The sequence below is a fragment of the Salmo trutta genome, chromosome 35, assembly GCF_901001165.1.
Source record: "Salmo trutta chromosome 35, fSalTru1.1, whole genome shotgun sequence".
Taxonomy (NCBI): Eukaryota; Metazoa; Chordata; class Actinopteri; order Salmoniformes; family Salmonidae; genus Salmo; species Salmo trutta.
The window spans coordinates 7,647,918-7,670,772 of record NC_042991.1 but is presented as its reverse complement, the minus strand read 5'-3'; the positions used below and the strand labels follow the sequence as shown (position 1 = coordinate 7,670,772).

General features: G+C 43.7%; 1 protein-coding gene across 9 annotated transcripts in view; it reads left to right on the top strand.

The window, feature by feature from the left end:
- Positions 1–22,853, top strand: part of fam49a (family with sequence similarity 49 member A) — a 28,737-nt gene extending 5,884 nt beyond the window's left edge. For 2 of the 9 annotated variants that reach the window (XM_029733172.1, XM_029733175.1), the window contains exons 2-12: positions 10,059–10,113; positions 15,314–15,393; positions 16,696–16,817; positions 17,043–17,148; positions 17,839–17,975; positions 18,148–18,225; positions 18,529–18,645; positions 18,805–18,884; positions 19,047–19,173; positions 19,352–19,422; positions 19,750–22,853. In XM_029733172.1, coding sequence (XP_029589032.1) covers positions 15,321–15,393; positions 16,696–16,817; positions 17,043–17,148; positions 17,839–17,975; positions 18,148–18,225; positions 18,529–18,645; positions 18,805–18,884; positions 19,047–19,173; positions 19,352–19,422; positions 19,750–19,813 — 975 coding nt within the window. In that variant the 5' untranslated portion in view covers positions 10,059–10,113; positions 15,314–15,320 and the 3' untranslated portion in view covers positions 19,814–22,853. The other 7 variants (XM_029733177.1, XM_029733179.1, XM_029733174.1 and 4 more) reach the window with 6 other exon arrangements.
- Positions 22,854–22,855: the final 2 nt, after the last annotated feature.

Genomic DNA, 22,855 nt, shown 5'->3' with positions numbered 1-22,855 from the left:
CCGTCAGGAAGTCCAGGGTCCAGTTGCAAAGAGAGGTGTTTAGTCCCAGGGTCCTTAGCTTAGTGATGAGCTTTGAGGGCACTATGGCGTTGAACGCTGAGCTGTAGTCAATAAATAGCATTCTCACATAGGTGTTCCTTTTGTCCAGGTGTGAAAGGGCAGTGTGGAGTGCAATAGAGATTTGCATAATCTGTAGATCTGTTGGGGCGGAATGCAAATTGGAGTGGGTTTCTGGGATGATTTTTTTTTTTTACCTTTTATTTAACTAGGCAAGTCAGTTAAGAACTAATTATTTTTTTCAATGACAGCCTAGGAACAGTGGGTTAACTGCCTTGTTCAGGGGCAGAACCACAGATAATGGCGTTGATGTGACCCACGACCAGCCTTTCAAAGCACTTTGTGTTGTGTAGAAGGAAATGGGCCTAATAAATGCTGGAAAATCGACTAACGGTAAGCCTAATTCTCCCACTGGTAGCCTATTTGAAATGAAGTCAAACACACTAACCTAATTTGTTAGTTAGCTACGTTGACATCGTAGACAATTCTGCCTTGTTTAGGCTATCATATCGATTTGTTAATCTGTGGTTGAAAACGCCTCAACAGTCTGTCCTAGGCCTATTTCATATAGCTTATTTTTTTGCCATAAGTACAGTTCTTTTGTAAGCCACCTAATGCTTTGGGAACACCAGTTTCCTTATCGTAGTCGTTAACGTGATTGACTTTCATCCCATGTTACCTGCCCAAAAATGACACGGCTACACAGTAACTGTTCAGTCATTAGTCCCTAATAGTTTAGTCGACGACCGGTCAATGGTTGCCCTAAAAAACAGTTTTATTCAGGAGTGGCTGTTAGCCATGCACTCGGACATATAATGCCATACAGTTCAGTCGTTAGTCGCCTTATGGTTTGAATAGACTGGTCAGTGATACAGGCCTAGTCCTGGAGCGTTAGCTTGCTAGCTACGCATTCATACCGCTCTTTTACAGAGTTCTCTAGCTGGTATCTGATCTTGACTGTAAACCTTGGCCCCTGCATGGCTGCCTGTCTGTTCTCAGCTCCGCAGCGTGCTCATTGATTACAGCAGCTGCTCGAACAGGAGGGAGATTTATGCTGTTTTGGTAATGGTAACAGTCTGTGAAAGTACTGGGAATATTGTTCAGGCGAAAAAGAAGCGCAGTCACCCATCTCTGGGTAGTATGTAATAACCGAATGCGCCAAAAAAGACAACGGGTCAAGTGCAATATTCAGAAATGTATCAAGTTGAGCGAGCATGCTTCGACAGTAGTGTGAAAGGGGTCCTGAAACTAACTTTATAAAAGAACAAATCATAACCACATTAATTAATTTAGCTTTGTTCAACTCTCTTCCTCTTTTGCAAATTTCCTGATATGTTTTGATTTTAGGTTTTATTTATTCGCACCAAAGAAAATAAGTGAAAGACAAAACAGTACAGATAAAAAAAACTAGTTAAACAGTGTGGAGGTGAGGTTGGATGCCCAAAGAGGCTTATGTGAAAACCACTCTTCCCTTATAGGCGGTCTTTCATTGTATAACTTCTAAGCTATTTAACTCGGCGTTGCCGACGACAACCTGCTGGCCAGCAGCTGCAGTGCGACGGTGAGGAATTTGGACCATGTTGAGGAGGAAGTAACGAGGTGGGGCGGCTTAGATATGTTTGACAGCCTGATACGGACCACAGCCAAAAAGGGCAGGTTCAACACCTCTCCTCCATAACCACGTGTCACTAAATCCTAAGCGGACCGGCCGGAGTAATGACCTCTGTCTTCAGGCCTAGGCCATATCTCATTCAGACAACACTATAATGGTTATTATCCTCAGACTATACTGTACTAATAATATATTGCGTAATGTGGTTCTAATCGCTCAGTCAGTGCTTGTTACGCCAGAGTGGGTTTGATTCTTACATTATCTACAGAATAGCAGTTGCTTAGGATAAAAGCGACTCATTGAAATCTTACGACAAATAGGCCAAACATTTCTGTGCTTACATGTTGGGCCTAGCTAGCTTAGCGTAGCCATAGCAGTCTCCACCCCCAGGGGAAAAAGGCCTGTAGTGAATCTCTCCTCTCTCTCACACACACACTGAGAAATGGCTCCTTTGTATCTCAGTGCTTTTGACATGCAGAAGCCACCAGAACAGAAGTGCTATTCAGGCCGACGAGGTCGACGTAGGAGGATTTTTTTTTTTTTTACGCCTGGAGTCCCACGCGGTAATAAACTGGTTGTAAGGGCAGGCAGGGCACTCCTCTCTGGCTCTGAATACCACAGCAACCCTCAGTCTCTCAGTGCCACTGACTTGCTGGCTGGGCTGACTGATTAAAGAGCTCTTGTTTACCTCTGTTTCCTCCTTACCCCTTTAGCTCTGTCTCTCTTTCCACTGTTTGCTTTAATTGAAGGTCTACACTGCTTGGTAAACAAGAAGCCAGACGAGTGAGGCGACGTCTAAAATTGAAAATGTTGCTTTGATGCCGTGACCCTTAACCTCTGTACAGTGTTTGTCAGATGTCATAATCTCCCTCCCTCTTACTACAAATCCACATGTGGGGGCTGCAGTGCATTTGTCTGAGTTCAGCCCCAGCCTTTAGCCCAACCGTGCTAATGGGAGTGAGCAGCTGAGTGCCCTTCAGAGGAGGGCTAGTCCATGTGGCAGTCGGTCGGTCAGAGGAAGCAAGGCAACCATGGTGGGTGGGGTAGGCAGGTTCCCCTCCACACCCAACCCCCATGCCCTCTGCCCATATAAGGGCAAAACTCAGCCAGTCTCCCTGAAGCTGAGCTCAGCTCCCTAACCCATTACTGGAGCTCCAAGCCTGAGGGAGGCACAGCTCTGCTCTCCTAACCAAAGTTTTAAGCCTGGTTTTTCTCGCCAGTCAAAACAGTGTAGCGAGTAAGGTCTTGAAGAATGGATATGAGAGCGCCACATGGTTGTTGTGATAAAGTGGAGCATGCAGTTGTGGGCTAAGGCTGTAGTTGAAATGCTTCAGCCTGAGCTTAATGCGTTTTAGCTTGGTGGCTTGCCTGTGACAAACGATTTTTATATGGTAGCTTAAATCACTAAGTCCTATGACGTTTGTCCCAAAACATTATTATAATTTTTTTTCGAAGGTTACCGTAATGGAGGATGTCGGCTAGGCATTCACACAAAACACACTGCCTTGCTACAGAATAACATCCTGTCTACAGTGTTCCAGTACTACTGTACTACAGTGAGTATTTGTCGCTGTCCTCGCATAACATTCACCTCTTGAGGCCGGATGTTAGCCTTACGTAGTCGCTAAATACATATTCACAAGGACTTTTATGGTTCTTTTGGCGTTATGAAGCTAAAATGACCAATAACGCCGTGAAATGTTACTCTAATTGAGGGATTTGGCTTGAGGGTCGTTTTTTTTTTAACTTTCTGGTTTGTATTCTTACAACGGGCCAAAGGTGAAGTTTGTGTTATTGGGGAGGTTTTGGGACAAATTGGTGGCTGTCAAAAGACGCGCTCTTTACATTTGGTACTACTGTACTGAATAGTAGTAGCTGCGCTTGCCAGGCCTTTTTACGAACCTCCGGACAGAAGTTAATTTCAAACTCTAGTGTTGATTTGATGTGCTCTGCCTTGGCCCTACAGCAAGTTTTGCAGTCTTGGTTTGAAACATTTCTAAGACTTGGAAATCTGTTGGTGTTACTTCCATTTCATCAGTAGTTGGGGAATATACCGTGTTTCCTAACAGCAGTGGAATACAGCCAGGGGAGATTACGCTGACCGTGTTCTGTCGTTTATGAGTAGTGCTCCCCTGACCTCTTCCTCTTTCATCCATCCGTTCAGTGGTCTCTCTCCAGCTGTCCCGAAACACAGTCTAAAGAGAGTCTGTTCGCCGATTCATGCCGTCATAAGCTCGTCCTCACTCCGATGGTCGGTTTGACGTTTTTGAACCTGCGATTTGACGAGTCAGATTCCAAAAGTGACTTCTTCTTCTGTCAACTGGTAATGAACGGTAACTAACATTTTGATAGTTTGAACATCTAGCTTAGTCATACAGCCTAACGGTTGAATTAGTGGGTTTCTAAGCTGCTGAGTTGCGTGGTGTGGACAAACAATTGAGACAGACAGGAAATTAATCTTCCTTTTTTTTTTTTCATTTGGCAAGCTTTTGGCTTTTGTCTTTTTTTTTCTTCATGTTCAGCTCAGCAGCAGTCTGTCACAGAGTAGTTACACTGATTTTGAAATAGTCACCTGGGTGAGAACTTTCTCCCACGCCGTTCAGGTCGAGTTCAGCTAGTTAGCAGGGTTTGTGCAGAGGAAGAACAAAAACAGCGTTTCCTGCTCTCTTTGGTATTGATTTGTGTTTAGACTGTCTTCAGGCACAGCGTAATAGCAGGGTGTATATGTCCTTGACAAATGTAGGACAAGCGGTGACATGATAGTTATAGACAAAATGATGTGATGTGTAGGCTAGATTTTTTTTTATTTTTTATTAACTCAAGTTAGGCTAATTTGCTAACACAAACCTCTAAAGATGATATGTAACTAATTAATAGCAATTGCTCCTAATATTTATTGGCTGATATACGATTTTACAGAGATGAAGGAAGTTGTATTTCAACTATCAGATAAGGTCAGAATTGCTAATATGAAGTCAGACTTTGATCTGGAGTCTACATCTCAAATAAGACTGATTGTGACGATAGCGCTGAACTTTGTCCCATTCGCCCGTCAACACATCTTGGTGCCCTAGTCCAAGCAAGGGATTGGTGGAAATAAGCGTATTAGTGTTGGGGCATTGTGTTCAGTGCTGGTTTTGGGTCAATTCTGTTTTGGCCATTCAATTGAAATTAATGAATGAATAAAGGTTTTTCTTATCCGGAACGAACAGGAATTGACCCTTACACCTACTAAGCCCCAGCTTCCGAATGGCTCAGAATGTGTTCTGTCAACGTGTCTGGTAAAAAACAATGGTTAAATAAAAAGATCATATTCCTAAAGAAAAAGGATGTACTCTTAACTAAATCATATCCACTGCTTCAGTGCACAGAGAGGAGACAGGCTAGACTGCCATGCTGTTGCCGTGCAGAGTTGAGATGGCGAGATGGCCTGGTGTTTTGGCACGCGGAGTCGTTTACTCGTGGGACGCTGTTGATCTTCCAGTCCGTTGAACCTTCATCACTAACCCTGGGTTGACCCTGGAGAGAGTGCGCCAGTCTGTCGGTTAAGAGCTGCTCACACTAAGCTCAGGCAGATGTCTCGCCACAGGAAAAACACTTTGCCAAGACCCGAGGAGTGCTGTTGCTACGCTGTACACATATGTACACACATGCACAACACGCAGGGAAAGAGACGGACATCTTGGAATCCTGAGGCGGCAGCATGGGGAGAGCACCACCCGGGTTTTGCCAGACTCCCATTGGCTCCCCTTGGGTGACCTCCATTTTGAGCATTGTCTATCGCTCTCCTGCTGGAGGTGGAGAACATTCTAGTGAATAATGGATTCCCAGGTGAATTCTGGTATCTCGGTTAGCTCGTCAACAACAGACCTTCTGACTGACACACTAGCCAGGCCGTGACTATGGCCAACATTTCTGTATTTTCACATTTGCCTGTAGCTATGATAATAAATTCATGCCATACAAAGAGTTCTTTTGACTCTGACGGAGTCATTAAGTGGCCTACTTAGGCCTAGACGTCTCTCGCTCTTTTTCTCTCTCTCTCTCTCTCTCTGACTCAAGTGTGTTTGTCTCACTCATTCACTCTCGCGCGTCACTGAAAGTGTCTGTGAAAGATGTTCCTCAAATCTGTCAGCTTCTGGGATGACTGAAGGGAAGTCGTCGTCCCTGGGCTGAATGAGAAGCAAGATGAGAGGGGTTCTCTCTGGTCGGCTTGGAACACATTGAGTAGAATGTCTGACTGAGTGTTCTGGTTCACTGTGTCAGTGAGGAAAAAAGAGCTGGTGAGGTGTGTGTGTGTGTGTGTGGGGTTCCACTACAGAAATGTCATCTGCCTGTGCTCCCCCGTCCAATGGCCCGTAGTAGCCATGGCAACAGTTTAGCACCTAGACAGGAGGCTCTCAGCAAAGTGTGCAGCGGGGGTGGATCACGTTCTCCCGAGTTCCTGACAGGAGAGGAGACCTAGAGGTCAGAGGGGAACACCCATTATCCATGACACTACTACTAGCATTCGACTAGCACCACACACACTGGAAGTCTTTCGTCGTGTTACACTAGATAGTTAGCCATTGTGATGTAGCCTTAGCATACGTCTTAAGCTCATTAGCAGTGTGTGTCTAAGCAGACTTTTCCTGTAGACTCTTCGTCATAGCCTGGTCCCAGATCTGTTTGTGCTTTTTGTCTACTTCGTTGTCGTTAGCATGACCATTCCATAAGGAGTTGGCAAGAGAGCAGAAACAGCCTGGCACCCAGGCTAACTTCATCATGCTAAGGAGCAACACGGCATCACTGTTCGAGAGACTGGCCATGATTCAGCCTCAACGTTGAATGTCCAAAGCCTTTCACACTCTCTGCTAGAGATGCACACCATCCTATCTCTTCTGATCTAGGTACAACACTGGTGTTTGTTATTACTGTGGTAGGGTCACCGGGCTGGAAAATTCCACTCTGCTGAAAAACATGTTTATTTTCTTGTATTCTCTCTCTATCCCGAAGGGCACTGTATTTTATTTTTAGTGCTCTACTACTTTTTGACCAGAGTGCTATGGGCCCTTGTGAAAAGGAGTGGACTAAATAGTTAATAGGATGCCATTTGGGATGCAGATAGTCTCTCTTCCTGATTCCAGTACCTGCTGTGTGTCTTCCAGGGGAAACGCAGACTGAATCTCTCCATTCCAGAGAGAGAGAGGGAGAAAGAGGGAGGGAAAGGGTCTGTTTGGTCGGTAAAATGTGTGTTGGATGGAGTGGCCTGTGCTGTACACATGGCGCGTTGGCAGCCTAGGTGTATCGCGTGTGGTGAGTAATGGAGTGTCTAGCGTGTCGAGGACAAGACAACTCGTGCGTTGAACCACCGGGATCCTCCTGCTTGCCACTATGCCCATATAAGGACTTCTGCGCCACCACTACAACAGGCCCCATGGGACCAGCCCAGCCCTCTCCATCTATTCCCTCGCTCCACAGCCAGCCAGGTTGGATTATGAGAGACAGACGTCATGAGAGACAGACGGACCTGCTTCTTCTACCTCCCTCGTCGTCAGTCACAGCAAATAGTCCTCACCCCCAGACCACCATAGTCCCTGAGGTGTGGGGGGGTGAGGACTATTTGCTGTGACCGACGAGGAGTGAGGTAGAAGAAGCAGGTCTGTCTCGCCGTCCACTCCAGAGTGTGTTTTCTGTGACCCACCAGAGCAGGAGGCTAAGGGACTGTTATCAGGACCAGAGGCCCTGAAGCGGAGCTATAAGCTTGGGCCTTAGGTCATGCGCTGTCGCTAGAACCGAAGCCTGAGTCTCTAAGGGAAACCCAGTAGACTGAGTAGTGTGTGTGCACTCGCGTATCTTTGTCGTAGCAACATGCAAGTGTCTTCGCTGACTTTTTCAACCTCTCCCTGACCAAGTCTGTAATACCTACATGTTTCAAGCAGACCACCATAGTGCCTGTGCCCAAGAACACTAGGGTAACCTGGCTAAATGACTACCGCCCTGTAGCACTCGTGTTGGTAGCCATGAATTGCTTTGAAAGGCTGGTCATGGTTCGCATCAACACCATCATCCCGGAAACCCTAGACCCTCTCCAATTCGTATACCGCCCCAACAGATCCACAGATGACACAATCTCAATCGCACTCCACACTGCCCTTTCCCACCTGGACAAAAGGAACACCTATGCGAGATTGCTATTCAATGACTACAGCTCAGCGTTCAACACCACAGTGCCCACAAAGCTCATCATTAAGCTAAGTACCCGGGGACTAAACACCTCCCTCTGCAACTGGACCCTGGACTTCCTGACGGGCCGCCCCCAGGTGATAAGGGTAGGCAACAACACATCCGCCGCACTGATCCTCAACACTGGGGCTCCTCAGGGGTGCGTGCTTAGTCCCCTCCTGTACTCACTGTTCACCCACAACTGCGTGGCCAAGCACGACTCCAACACCACCATTAAGTTTGCTGATGACACGAGTGGTAAGCCTAATCACCGACAACGATGAGACAGCCTATAGGGAGGATGTCAGACCTGGCAGTGTCAGACCTGGCAGACCTGGCAGGACAACAACCTCTCAATGTGAGCAAGACCAAGGAGCTGATTGTGGACTACAGGAAAAGTAGGGCCTAACAAGCACTCGTTAACATCGACGGGGCTGAAGTGGAGCGGGTCAAGCGCTTCAAGTTCCTTGGTGTCCAAATCACCAATTAACTATCATGGTCCAAACACACCAAGACAGTCGTGATGAGGGCATGACAACCTTGTCCCCCTCAGGAGACTGAAAATATTTGGCATGGGTCTCCAGATCCTCAAAGTTCTACAGCTGCACCACCGAGAGCATCCTGACCGGTTGCATCACCTCCTGCTATGTCAACTGCTCGGTAAGGCGCTACAGAGGGTAGTGCGAAGTTCCAGTACATCACTGGGGCCAAGCTTCCTGCCATCCAGGACGTATATACTAGGCGGTGTCAGAGGAAGGCCCTAAAAATTGCCAGAGACTCCAGCCACCCTAGTCAGACTGTTCTCTCTGCAACTGCACGGCAAGCGGAACGGGAGCACCAAGTCTAGGTCCAAGAGGCAGCTTCTACCCTCAAGCCATAAGACTGCTGAACAATTTAATGAAATGGGCACTCGGACTATTTACATTGACCCCCCCCCCCCCCCATATTTACATTAACCTGTACCCCTGCACATTGACTCGGTACCAGTACCCCCTGTATATAGCCTCATATTGTTATTTAGTCAATATTTTCTTAACTCTTCCTTGAACTGCACTGTTGGTTAAGTGCTTGTAAGTAAGCGTTTCACGGTAAACCAGTTTTTTTTGGCGCATGTGACAAATAAAATTTGAATGTGTGAGTGTACTTTAATCCTGTTTGTGCGACTGCTGCTAACACACTTTTGTCATCTATGTTTGTGTGACAAATCAAGAAACGGGGATTGGTGTTTTCTCTCGTCTCTGTGAAACCAGCTCAGCACGTGTTACCAAGCTCTTTCTCTTTCGCTCTCTACACCTTGGCTGGGTTGTGTAAGGTATTCAGGGTTGCCCTGCTGGTTTTCCTTTCCCTGCCTACATGTTGGCACAGTGGTGGGAGAAAATGGGTGCTTGTGTTTTGCTTCTTTTCAGGATTTCTGACAGATGCTTAGGTTGGCCTATATGGGTGATTTGTTGTACTTTTTTTTGTTGAAAATGTTGTACTTTTTACATTTACTTACTCTTGCACATTTTGTATTTTAATATAGGGCCATTACACGTTAACTGAATGATGCTGAGACTCATTTTTGTTTCACTTTAAAAGTATGCAAAACAAACTAATGATTTCAAAGTTAAACCATACAAGGACTACTTTTAACAAGTTCTACAGAACATTTTACAAAACCACATCTACTTGAAAAGGGCAGATGCAAAGTTTGGACTGTTTTTGCTGCCATTCTGTTAACAAAGTTTCCATCTGCATTGCCCTGCAGCCTAATTTCCATTCCAATACCTCAGTATTAGATGTGGGGGATCTGATGGTGAACCGACAGTGATGGTATTCTGACGGCCCAGTAAGCCATACAGTATGTGGGACAAATGCAGAACGTGACATATATATTTTGCTCTACGGATCTTGACTCATTACAACGGGGCCAGGCTGTGGAGTCTCGCATGGGCTCTGTGGCAGTCACTGTAGTTGGCGCGTGCACCTTCCCTGCAGACTAGGTCTGGGTCTTTACTGGGCTCCGAGGATGGTAACCTGGGACAGCTGAGAGATGCACACACACCTAGTCAAAGATGCCTACCTAGACGTCTACACTTCGCTGTTGATCTGACACTCGTTGACAGTGCTTGCTTTTTAGATGTCCAATGCACTATATTATGCACGACAATGAGATATTGACAGAAGCTGTCTCTTTGTTTTTCAGAAACCAAGAATAAGTGGATGCTCTAGAAGGGAAGCCAAGTCCTCCGCCAGATAAGGTACAGGTAACCGATCTCTATCACAGTTTAGCTACGCCTGATCCCTGGGCCTGTGTTCATAAGGAGTGTCAGAGTAGGATTGCTGATCTAGGATCATGCCCCCCCCCTTTCCTTATTATCTTATTCATTCTGATCTAAAAGGCAGAACTGATCCTGGATCAGCACTCCTACACTGAAACACATTACACAGGCCCTGACCTCACCGCCACACTAGACTCATTCAGTGACGCGATACGACCCTGTAACAATGTTCCTGTGGTTTCCATGATTACATGGTGCTTCGTCTAAGATTAGCTTCTTTGTTATGCAATATACACGACTTTCTCTTTGAATCTGCGGCCATGTCCTCACAGCTATTTGGTGATGTACACACCGAAACATGTTTGAGGGGGTTGCGCCAATGATGTTTGTCTATTGGTTGCACAGACCCAGATAGTGTACTCCTGCATGAAAACCCACTTGAAGTGGAATGTTTTAAGACCTGGGTCGTGTTCAGCAGAGCACACTGTCGCCAAATGTTTTTTCATCAGGAAAACTAAACTAAAATGTATGCTCTTATTGGACAAGTTCCTGTTGCACAGTTTCATAGTTTTCTCCCATTCTGTACTGAACACAACCCAGGAGTAGGACTAAATCGTGGTCTGGGCAACCACCCTTGAGGGTTTAGTTATAAATTTACTGCCGTTCTGAAATATGTGCACCAAAGTGATATCCTGGCTTCAACCCAGAGCAGAAGTTGTGGTTGTTTGTTTTTTTTCTTCTCTCGGCACTCTATTTTCCCCAACAGAGGTTGTTTCAATATAAACGCAGCGAGGAAAGCCGTTTAGCATTCCACTCATTTCGACTTTAATTGCACTGAGTTTTAATTATGAAGCACAAAGCGTGACAACCAGCGGCAATAACGTTCACTATGTTCTATTTGTCAAAGTGAAATCAGGACAGTGTTATGGAGCGTATTAAACCAGCCCTACTGAGGGCAACTCGCACAGCAGAGAAAATTAGAAAAACAACCATTTTAGACTTGACATTTAGACAGGCTGTTAAATAATACTTCCCTTTAAAACATGGGTTATAATGATACACAAGGCCCTTTTTCTTGAAGGGGATTTTTTATTTATTTTTTAAGGCTGGCAGAAAATGTGTCTTAAGACTTCTTTAGTGAGGTATTGTGTTTCCAGGTTGAGCCAATCCAAGACCGGAAAGAGGGGAAGATTTTAAATCACTCGATCATTGGTTTTCAGGTTAAAACATGCAGCTAAATAGTTGACAGTGGAACCGAGCATGTTTTGAATTCCCCTCCATATTTACCGTTCTGTCAGTGAGAGGCATCGGAGGGTTACGCTGGAAAGGCCTTGTCTAACAGCAGGAAGTCTAACAGCAGCAGGAAGTCTAACAGCAGCAGGAAGTCTAACAGCAGCAGGAAGTCTAACAGCAGCAGGAAGTCTAACAGCAGCAGGAAGTCTAACAGCAGCAGGAAGTCTAACAGCAGCAGGAAGTCTAACAGCAGCAGGAAGTCTAACAGCAGCAGGAAGTCTAACAGCAGCAGGAAGTCTAACAGCAGCAGGAAGTCTAACAGCAGCAGGAAGTCTAACAGCAGCAGGAAGTCTAACAGCAGCAGGAAGTCTAACAGCAGCAGGAAGTCTAGCGAGGAAGCCTAGCGAGGACTATCTCATACTGCTAAGGTCTCTTATCCTAGGAATTCTTTGAATGGGAACATGTTTGTAGTCAGTGTTCCTGAGATTGAGCTGAACTTAGGCCTACTATCCAGTAAGTTCCAGGGCACAGTAAGGTGACTATGCAGCCAGTCAGCACAATGTTGTTACTATGGTGATGCCCAGCCTGACTATCTCCCCCTCTGAATATTAGCTTGTGCTTGTTTAGACTGGCCCTGGGCCTGGACTTGTTGATTTTTGTTTTCTTCTTCCCGTTTCTCTGTGTGACGCATGAGACTGAGACGGGAAACGTTAGTGAATCTACAGAGTCCATTTGAGCCTGATAAACAGAATCATCCAGCCTGGCCAAGGCAAAAAGAAACAGTATTGTGTTGCACATTCTCCTCTCTTCTCCACACAGCTACACTGGGCCTCTTCCCAAATGGCACCCAATGTCCTATGTAGTGCACTACTATTGACTAGGGACCTTGAGGCTCTGGTCAAAAATAGTGCCGCAAAGTGTGGGGAATACAGTGCCATTTGGGACACGGACTGGAACTTTGACAACTGCAGTTGGTCTCCCACTCGAGGCTTTTATACTAACACCCTGATTCAACTGAATTGGTGGACTCTATTCTAGAGGCCACGGTTAGCTGAATTGGTGGTTAGTGCTGGAGCAAAAGCCTGTATACCATACAGCTCTATCTAGAACTGCTGTATGCAGAAGTTATGAAAGGAGAGAAACAAACCCAGTAGTCGACTCATCTAGTACATTCAATGAAGCACTGTACTGGGAATAAGCTACATGAGCCAACAGCAGCCCCTAGTGGGCAAAGGTGATGCACCCCTCAAATGGAATAAACTGGATAACATTCTCAGGAGTATGCGAGTGGCTGAAGATTCCAAAAGGGATTGATTGACTTGTCGACTTACGTATGCATTCTTGTTAAGTGTTAGCCTATCACTTTGAAGAGCTTTCCGTTAAGAGAGATGCAATGTGGGAGACATACAGCGTGATGATCATGTGCAGAGCACACTAACAGTGGGTCTTTGTATCACCAACCTAATAGTTACTGTCTGGTATCTGGAAAAAGCAGCATTAATATATCACTGTACTGTGTGTGAATTCTCTACAACTGAACACCTGGATATAGCCTACTAAATAGTACGTAGACATTCCTAGCAGCTTTACTAACACCCTTAGCTTATGGACCAATCGAACCACAAAGCACCTGCGTAAGTAGACCAAACAGCCAATAGGGCTGATCATCCTGATCATTCACTCCCTCCCCCTTCTGTTTGGTCCAGCCGTGACTGCATTACCCCTTGTTGGGAACCACCGCATTAGATCACCCTCAATGGTAATCATGTTCACCAGCCTCTGATGTACCTAGCCTGGTGTGTAATTATGTTATAGTGACCACCCGGAAAGCAGTGCTTAAAGTCGCCTATCCTCTGGAAATGATTACCACCTGTTGCCTCCAATGAAATGGTTTAAAGAGTTTCTCAACTGGTGTTTTAAGACATATACCCCTTTCCTATTGATTTAACAAGACTGTGCTCTTCAAAGGATCTGCCCCTTTTTATTTTATTTTTTTTCACTTCAAATGACATCTGTCTGTAGCTCAAGACCTGAAGCAAGGATATGCGTATTCTTGATACCATTTGAAAGGAAACACTTTGAAGTTTGTGGAAATGTTAAATTAATGTAGGAGAATATAACACATTAGATCTGGTAAAAGATAATACAAAAAAAACAAATTTTGTACCATCTTTAAATTGTAAGAGCGAGGCCATAATGTATTATTCCAGCCCAGGCGCAATTTAGATTTTGGCCACTAGACGGCAGCAGTTTATGTGCAGTTTTAGACTGATCCAATGAACCATTGTATTTCTGTTCAAAATGTTGTATCAAGACTGCCCAAATGTGCCTAATTGGTTTATTAATACATTTTCAAGTTCATAACTCTGCACTCTCCTCAAACAATAGCATGGTATTCTTTCACAATAATATCTACTGTAAATTGGACAGTGCAGTTAGATTAAGAAGAGTTTAAGCTTTGTGCTAAATCAGATATGTCTATGTCCTGGGAAATGTTCTTGTTACTTACAACCTCATGCTAATCACATTAGCCTACGTTAGCTCAGCCGTCCCTCGGGGGACCCACCAATCCTGAAGAAGAGAGGACTTCATCTTCTAACAGCTGGACCTTAAGATCCTCTGTTTTTAATTGCATCAGGCCTCCTAAATACACACTCACACCACACACACTGAGACATAGAGGAGCCACTGTGTTATTCCATTACACAGGCCTAGTACATGGAGTCCATAAACGCCTAACCCACAACTAAATCACACCACTATATCTTGATGTAGAGCAGTGGTTCTCGACTGGTTTTGCCTCTGGTTGGACCAGGTTGTCTCAGTCGAGACCCAATATTCGCGTTGCGAAGTACAATCTGGAAAACATTTTTTTTGTGCTATATTGATAAATGTAGCAATTTATATGACAAGGGAACAACATTCCCTCTCATTGTCAATAACATTTTGCCCATATTCTTGAATGTTCATGAACTCTCGTTTTGAGACTTCAAACACCAAAATAGCACTGCTAATAATAGCTCCTATATTGAAAATACTGTGATTTGAAGGAAAACATTTCAGAGATTAAATGATTCCAAAATGTTAGTTCAATATCGTTTTTACACACTTTCTACCTGGTTTAAGTTGTTTAAGTTCAGACTGGAGTCTATTTAAAAAAAAAAAAAAAAATTGCTCACACTCACGACCCATTCAAAAAATGTGTGTTGCGACCCACCAGTTCTGAATCGCTGGAGTAGAAGACACCCCACATTATAACTGTCCCACACACACACACACACACACACACACACACTGGTGAGAGAATGCTAATGGACTGGAATGTTTGACAGCGTCCTCTAAAATATTGTTTTCACTCTTGAGTGTCTGTGTGAGAGAACCACTTACCAGTCAGGCCTCTGCGATTTAGTGACTTTCACTTTACACAATGTTGTCGCTGTGGTTATCAAAGTCTATAAAGGACAGAACGAGTTGAAACAACCTCTGTTGTACTATATAGTACTGTGAAATGTGTTAAATGCGTTCTCTCTTTATAATCACTGAATGTTTTTACCACAGTGAATGTTCTCTTGAATAATTTGACACATTGAATTGTAAATATATTCAAATGCATCTAAAAGGATTTTTACCTTTTTTTTATTTTATTTTTTTATCATTCTTTTCATTTTTGATCAGGTTTGCTGGAATGGGTAATCTTCTAAAAGTCCTAACAAGGGAAATAGAGAACTATCCACATTTTTTCCTGGACTTTGAAAGTAAGTCTGAAGGAGGAGTGTGCAGGAGGTTGTAACCATGAAACTCTTCCCGTAGTCCGTCAGGAAGCAGGTGGTTTGTATCTATGGGTCACTCCTGGACCTAAAGCTGTGGCGACGTCTCTGTACTTGTCTCGATCTCTCTAACACGCCACACACCTCCCTTTTTCTTCTCTCGCTTTCCTCTCTTTCAGAAACCAAATGGGGAATCTGTTAAAAGTGCTCACTTGCACTGAGCTCGAGCAGGGGCCAAACTTTTTCCTTGACTTTGAAAGTGAGCGCAGCTTTCGCCTGGCCTGGGTTCTTCTTCCTTCTCTACATCTTCACTTCTGTAGAGCTACAGTACTTTACTAAGCAGGGTTTTGGGACAATTTCAATTCGTTTCCAATTAGGATTATTATTTTTTTTTTCTCCATTGGCTGAAATGAACTGGAATTGTCTCTGACCCTTTTTTTTTTTTTACTAACCTACCTGCATGTTTCATAGTCCCTCTGCTCCTAGAACACCCCATTGCTTGCCTGTCTGTCATCTAACCCAGTGACATCTATTTAAAAGCCGGCGTTGTTGTTTTTGTACGCACCATGTCATCTTCCTCATGTCTCATGCCAGCGAATGACGCATTAGAAAAATATATTCTCGTATTGGATGTTTGATACGTCCTGACCTCCTATTGGTCTTTGCTTGTCCTGCTAGTAGAGCTCTTTAGACTAGGCCCAGATGCAGTTGGAACTAGCGTAGTGGTCGTTAACCAATAGCGTCCATGCATCTCCACTGCTTCATTGCCTTGCCCTCTTCCTACACATAATATAGGTTAGACACAACAAATATCCTGTTTTTAGCTTAAAGTCACACAAATGGGGGATGTACTCACACCAAGCATATTCCTTAGTGGTAACCTCATTCATCCCTTGTTGTCATAGCGTCAACATCGCTCTTTATCTACCATAGAGGAAGGGAAGGAGGGGAATGTTGTACAACGCAAATACTCCCCACAGTCAGTGTTGTAACTAATGTTCTATATTTAGCCTTAGTCTGAAAATATTGTCGGCTACTGACTGTTTTAGCTGCAGCTTGTAATAAGAAAATGCCGTGAGTATGCTTTTAAAAAGCTAGCCTTCTAAAGGGCAGAGCTGTAAGCCTTCGGCCTGCTGTAGCTTGGTAGGGAGGGGCAGGTCATGCTGCTTTAATACTGTAAGAGACCTTGCCGCTCACCTGTTTTACCACAGAGTAGCCTTGCCTTTGTCTCGTCATGCTTTAAGTTTAGATTTAGTCTAGCTTTGATTCCAGAGATTCATATCTGTCGGGTTAGTGAATGTTTTTTTTTAGAATTCCCTGACTAAAGTAAATTGATTTAATTATATGAATTGCTTAGGTGCGAGAAAAGGGCTTATACGTACGTGATTTGTTTTCGACAAACCGATAAAGTCATTGGAACTTCCCTATTCCTGTAAACGTTCAGTTTGCCTCATCACATAATCATTAAAAAGCAAAGTGTCAGAATGTGTGAGTTTCATGTACAGTGTTTTGTCTATGTGCTGCCTGTTAGCTAGCCAGGCTAACAGTTGTTGTGTGGCAGATGCGCAGCCTACAGACTGTGAGAGGGAGGTATGGAACCAGGTGAACACGGTGCTCCAGGACTCGGAGAGCATTCTCTCTGGCCTACAGGCCTACAAGGGAGCAGGACAGGAGATACGAGATGTATGTATATCTACTGGATAATGCTGACACGCACACCGTCGTAGACATGGGCTATTCATATTCAGCACACACACAAACTGAAACAAACCTATACATTTATCGTTCTGTTAATGATCTCAATGACTTCCAATTCTCTGACCTGTTTTTTTTTAAATTTTTTTATTTTATTTATATATATTCCATATAGATGTATATTTAACCATTTGTCTGTATATGTGTCCCCAGGCCATTCAGAACCCCAATGACATGCTCCTACAGGAGAGAGCCTGGAACTCAGTCTGCCCCTTAGTCATACGGCTCAAAAAGTTCTACGGCTTCTCCCTGAGACTAGGTCAGTGCAACATTCAATCCCTCCACGAAGAAGCGCAGAGGGGGGTGACATTTTAGAATAACTATCAAAAGCCAATCAATCGAATTTGGTGACGGTGCTGTACTGTTATCTTAAAGGGGATTTTCTGGTACTTTTGTATCCTTTTTAGCCAAGTAGCTCTGAAAGTGGTTCCCCCCTGAAAATGGTGTACTGTGTCACGCAAGTGCAGATAAGTGCACCACGTCGTTGCTCCATGATGTGCCTCTTGCTAGCTGTCACTCATATGGCGAGGGGCTGAAGCTCATTGGTTAAACTTGAATTGCTAGGGGGCTGGCCTATGCGGGGAAACATTTTAGTCAATGGCGCAGCACAGCTTCTCAAACAGTTGCTTTCAACCTAGGGATTTCGTGGCTAATTGAGGTAAAACAGTAATTCCGCAAAACATGATACACTTATAAACTACACGTTGGCACATCAACCCAAAGTGGGAGGTAAAATAAAATACTTACGCTCCTGAACTTTGATGAATTCTGTCTTTTTAAGTGTAGCCTTTTTCACATTTGTGACCTAAAGTATTTTGGATAACCTAGCCTCTTTCCTTCTCCTGGTGTGTGTAGAGGGGGCCATGTGTAGCCTGCTGGAGAGCCTGGCCTGTTTTTAAAACCTCCCTCATGTTTGTAACGTAACATCCGCGTGTTTCTGCTCCTGTAGAGAAGGCTCTCCAGAGCCTGCTGGAGTCACTGACGTGTCCCCCCTACACCCCAACCCAGCACCTGGAGAAGGAGCAGGCTCTGGCCAAACAGTTCGCTGAGATCCTCCACTTCACCCTGCGCTTCGATGAACTCAAGGTCGGACTGACGTGACTGCTGTTGGAACACTACGTCGTCAAACCACACTTTTTGAATTAAACATACACATCATTTCTGTAAAAGTGCAATGTTTTGCATCTGTTTTATTCCCTCCGGTAAAGAGTTCCTATATTGTCTGTTGGTGCTTGAATGATTGTCCTTTGTCTTTCAGATGCGAATTCCTGCCATTCAGAATGACTTCAGTTATTACAGGAGGACAATCAGTCGAAACAGGATAAACAACATGAATGTGAGTCAGAGAAAGCACTGTCATTTCTAGGGTTGCAAAAAATCCTGTAACTTTCCCAATCCTGCAACCGGGATTTCTGAAAAACTTGGCAATTTTGGGGAAGTTACCAGAATTTTGCGTCCCTAGTCATGAGCTATTCTGTCACATTGGATCTAAAATAGACATCTGTTTTTTTTTGTTTTATTTGGCCTGGTTCGCAGTCTGAACTCCTTTGTCGTTGACATCCAGTCTCGTCTGCCTTGGAGCTAAAGATGGATCAGACGTTGAGCCTGATTGTCTGTTTTACGCCTGTCTTGTCTCTAGTTGGATATCGAGAGCGAGGTCAACAATGAGATGGCCAACAGAATGTCACTGTTCTACGCCGAGGCGACGCCCATGCTGAAGACCTTAAGCACAGCTACGACAAACTTTGTAACCGAGGTGAGAGACTAGTCCCTTTCCTCTCTGTTAGCTGCTCTGCGATACGATTTGATGGTCAGATTTGTGTTTAATTTGATAGCAGCACTGTTCAGTCTGATTTTGAGGCAAGTTGGTGTTATGTTGATAATGGTAACCTTGTTCTATTCCCCCCCGCCCCAGAATAAGACATTACCCCTGGAGAACACCACTGACGTTCTCAGCACCATGGCCAGCGTCTGTAAAGTCATGCTGGAGACACCGTGAGTTGACTTGACATGTAGACATTTTAGCAGAGCGACATTGCAGGGAAAATATATCCAGTGCAACAAAACGGTATGTTTATCGCTGCCACTATTAAACATTGTTCATCGTGTACTTTTTAATTGACTAGTGTGTGTATGTCGACGTCTTTCTCTCTCCAGAGACTACACGAGCAGGTTCAACAGTGAGGACACGCTGCTGTTCTGTATGAGAGTGATGGTTGGAGTCATCATCCTGTACGACCACGTCCATCCCAACGGAGCCTTCAACAAGTCCTCCAAGATCGACGTCAGCACCACCTCTAATATATACTGATTCTATAATACCCTGAAGGCCCAATCTTACTCTAATGTTAGCATGCGTAATTTCTTTCGTCTAAATCGCGCCAGTGGGAAATGTGGTTGAGTGTATTTCGAATGCTTTAAACATGTATTTTAAGGTACATTTAAATTTCTTTCTCCATCAGATGAAGGGATGCATAAAGGTCCTGAAAGAACAACCAGCAGATAACGTTGAAGGTCTCCTGAACGCCCTCAAGTAAGTCTCTATCCTCACTTCAGTTTAGTACTTCTCTGATGAGGAGACGGGCAATGTCCAACCTTACTAAAGTTTCTGAATTCCAAATGATTTAGAAATGGCGCCTTGGTAGGAGTGCTACTTACAATTTTTGACAATGGTGTGGAGGGTGCTCTTTGGATAGAAGCATTTTCTCGGCAATACAGCAAACAGTCCATGTGACTCCTGTGTGTCTTTTTAGAAGCCTTAATTAATATGGCGCATTTTGATAGACAAGTCTGAAAACAGATGATGCCGAGGTGTTTCAGTCGCGTGGCCTGCTTCACATTAGTCTGCTTTCTCTTTCAGGTTCACCACAAAACACCTGAATGACGAGTCCACTCCAAAAAATATCCGAACGATGCTTCAGTAACATTTCTATCGAAAGAGGATCAATGTACTGACCTCAAAAAAAGATGTATATGTTTACATAATTTAAAAGACTGGATGTTAATACTTATGTATTTACATAGTCATTCCCTCCAACTTACTGAAACATATATAGAACATGTACCTTTTACTTTGAAAAATGAATTGACTATACTGTAATTTTGTTGAAGCACAAATTGTGGATATACCTTTCAGCCTTACAAACTGAGCTTGGCAAGCAGCACTTGAAGAAACAAGCACTCCGGTTGGTTCCTACGAGTGAGCGGGTGAATGAAAGGAGCTTCATCATTGGTGGTTCGTTGTCAACAGAAGCTGAATTCCGAATTGATGTCGAACCGGGTCCCAGATCACTTTGCGCTGCCTTCCTAATGCCTATGGTTGTTCAATGTTGGCAAGACGGCACAAACTGATCTGAGACCATGCTACCCAATCCCTAGCCATCCCTGTAAATCGGAATGATTGGATAGGTGTAAGCAATATGGCGCAAATTCCACCTAGTCTTATCAGAAGGCAAGGGGAAGGTTGTTCAGACCTATCAGATCTACAGGCGTGCCTGTAGGGTAGGGCCTAGAGGCTGGTTTGGAATTTAGCGAGGGGAAGCATCGAGGGGGAAAGTGATGATGCCTTTCATATAAAGTGTTCTCGGTAAGTTGGCGGGCATTGCTGTGCTTTTGTTGGCAGACGTTGTTGTGCTTTGTTGGCAAGGAAGTGACGGTGCCATAAATAAATCAACCAAATGTTTGAGCCTGTATGGCAGAAGGATGAGGATACAGTATGTAATTTAGTTTTCTTTATTTTTCATGTATCAGGTGTGTTCCTTTTTTGTATCTAACAGAAGTCCATTGCTCAAAGAAGCAGCTTTCAATACAAATTAAGTCGAGGTTATTTTTAAGTGACATGCAGTGGCAAAAACAATTCCTTTTTGAGATCTCTACTCTGGTAGTAGGATAGCGGTGATTCTGATGAGCCTTCTCTCCTAGTTGTTCTCCTTTATCCTCAGTCTTGACTGTGGTCCCATTCTCTCTCTCTCTCTCCTCCTACCTGAAGTGTACACTCGTTCCCTCACCTTTTGGTGTAAGTGTTGACTAGACTAGAGGGAGTTCCCACACCTGTCCATTCTATGAAGGGGTGTGAACGAGTGCACACTTTGAGGAGACGGGTCGAGAATTGGACTGCGGTCACACTTCAAGACAGTCACTTCTGGTAGGGTGAAAAAGAAATCCCTAAAAATGTACACACAGCAGTTATCATTTCAGTACACACACAGTACCATTCTGTAGCATAAGGCCTTGTCGCTCACTCCTATACTCTTACTTACAGCCGAATGTAAAAAAAATATATATATATATATATATATTTTGTCACAGATTTTGTTTGGAGGCACTCCAAGATTAAATCTACACTCCATATCTTGGTTTGATGATTGATTTAAATATGTCAATTTCAGACTGGTCTTGTGTGTGCAGCATTGTTTCATGCTAATGAACATTGACCAAAGGGGCATTATAGGAGTCTTCTCGAAGCTCATTCAGCATGTATACACTGGTGTATATCTTTTTGACTTGGTTCAGTGGTAAATAATATTCATCTAATTATTAACAGGAGAACAATATTGGAAAGCTATCTACAAAGTGTCAGGATTGTGAGTGGCTTTTGTTCTGGAAATATGTGGTGTCCTATGGAATTGGAGAAACGGTTGTTTGGTAAAGGTCAGACAATCGCTTGTTATTGATTTAATGACTTGAAGAAAATCTGCATTAACTTGTTGTGCTGCTGTCTCGGTCCTGTCTGTCCAGACGCATGTGGAATTGAAGCTCTTTTTTTTTATGATGGGGAAATGCACAGATTAACCGTTTAGACTATGGCTGTTTACACAGGCAGCCCAATTCTGATATTTTGCTAAATTATTGGCAAAAGAGCTGATTGGTCAAAAGACCAATTAGTGGAAATGGATTAGAATTGGTCTGCCTGTGTTAACGCAGCCTAATAGGCTCTATGTCATGTAGAGCAGCATGCAACCAATTAGCCTGGTCCCAGATCAGTTTGTGCTCCTGCCAACTCGCATGCTGTCATTGTCAAGCCAAACATTTGTCACTTGACAATGAGTGACAGGGAGTTGGCATTATGGCACAGACTGGCACTCAGGCTACTAAACAGTGGCCAATCCTTTACAAATGTGTCCTGTTCATATTTTTCCTTATTAGAGAAAACCCACAACCCTACGACCATTAATGGGCATTTATGCTAGACTAAAGTAGCCTGTCTTGTGCCTTTTCTTGTCACGAAGTCAGCAATGGTCACCAACCTCAGAATTATGAATTAAATGTATTTAATTATACAGTAAATTATTAGGATCTACAGTGTTAATGTGAAATGAGACGAAGGGCTATTAGAGTTTAAAATCCACACAGTGAATATCTGTTTAGTATGTCATCCAAGCTTCAATTAAAATCCTTACACTCAATGCATCTCTGTAACATTACTCATCGCGATAACATACAATACTACTAACAAACGTTTAAGAAAAAAAATAGGTCAAATGTCCTCCATGGATTTTAACATTCATGTTAATTGTTTATTTTCTATATTTTCCGGTGATCCATAATGCACTGTGACAAGTGTGAGCCATACTTTTGTGTGTGTGATGGATGCAATGTATATATGCAATGAATGAATACTGTACATGGACTGTCAGAAATGTCAAGCTAAATGTACACTATGATATTGATACATCAATATACTGAGGATGTTTCAAAGGTTTAATTCCAAAAAAAGATTTCTGTCAAACTTCTCAGTATTGAACTACATAATGTCTTCAGCACAATACATGCTATTATTATTATTATTCTGTGTTGTATGCAAGCTGTGTTGAATATTGAGATATTTGAATATTAGTTGGATTTGTTTTAACTGACAATACTTTTTAATGGTTTGGAACGTTGGTTCAATGTTTTATAAATGGCTTTTGCTTTATATTGAATGGATGTGTGAACTGAAAATTAAACTGGTACATTTTCTGCACCTA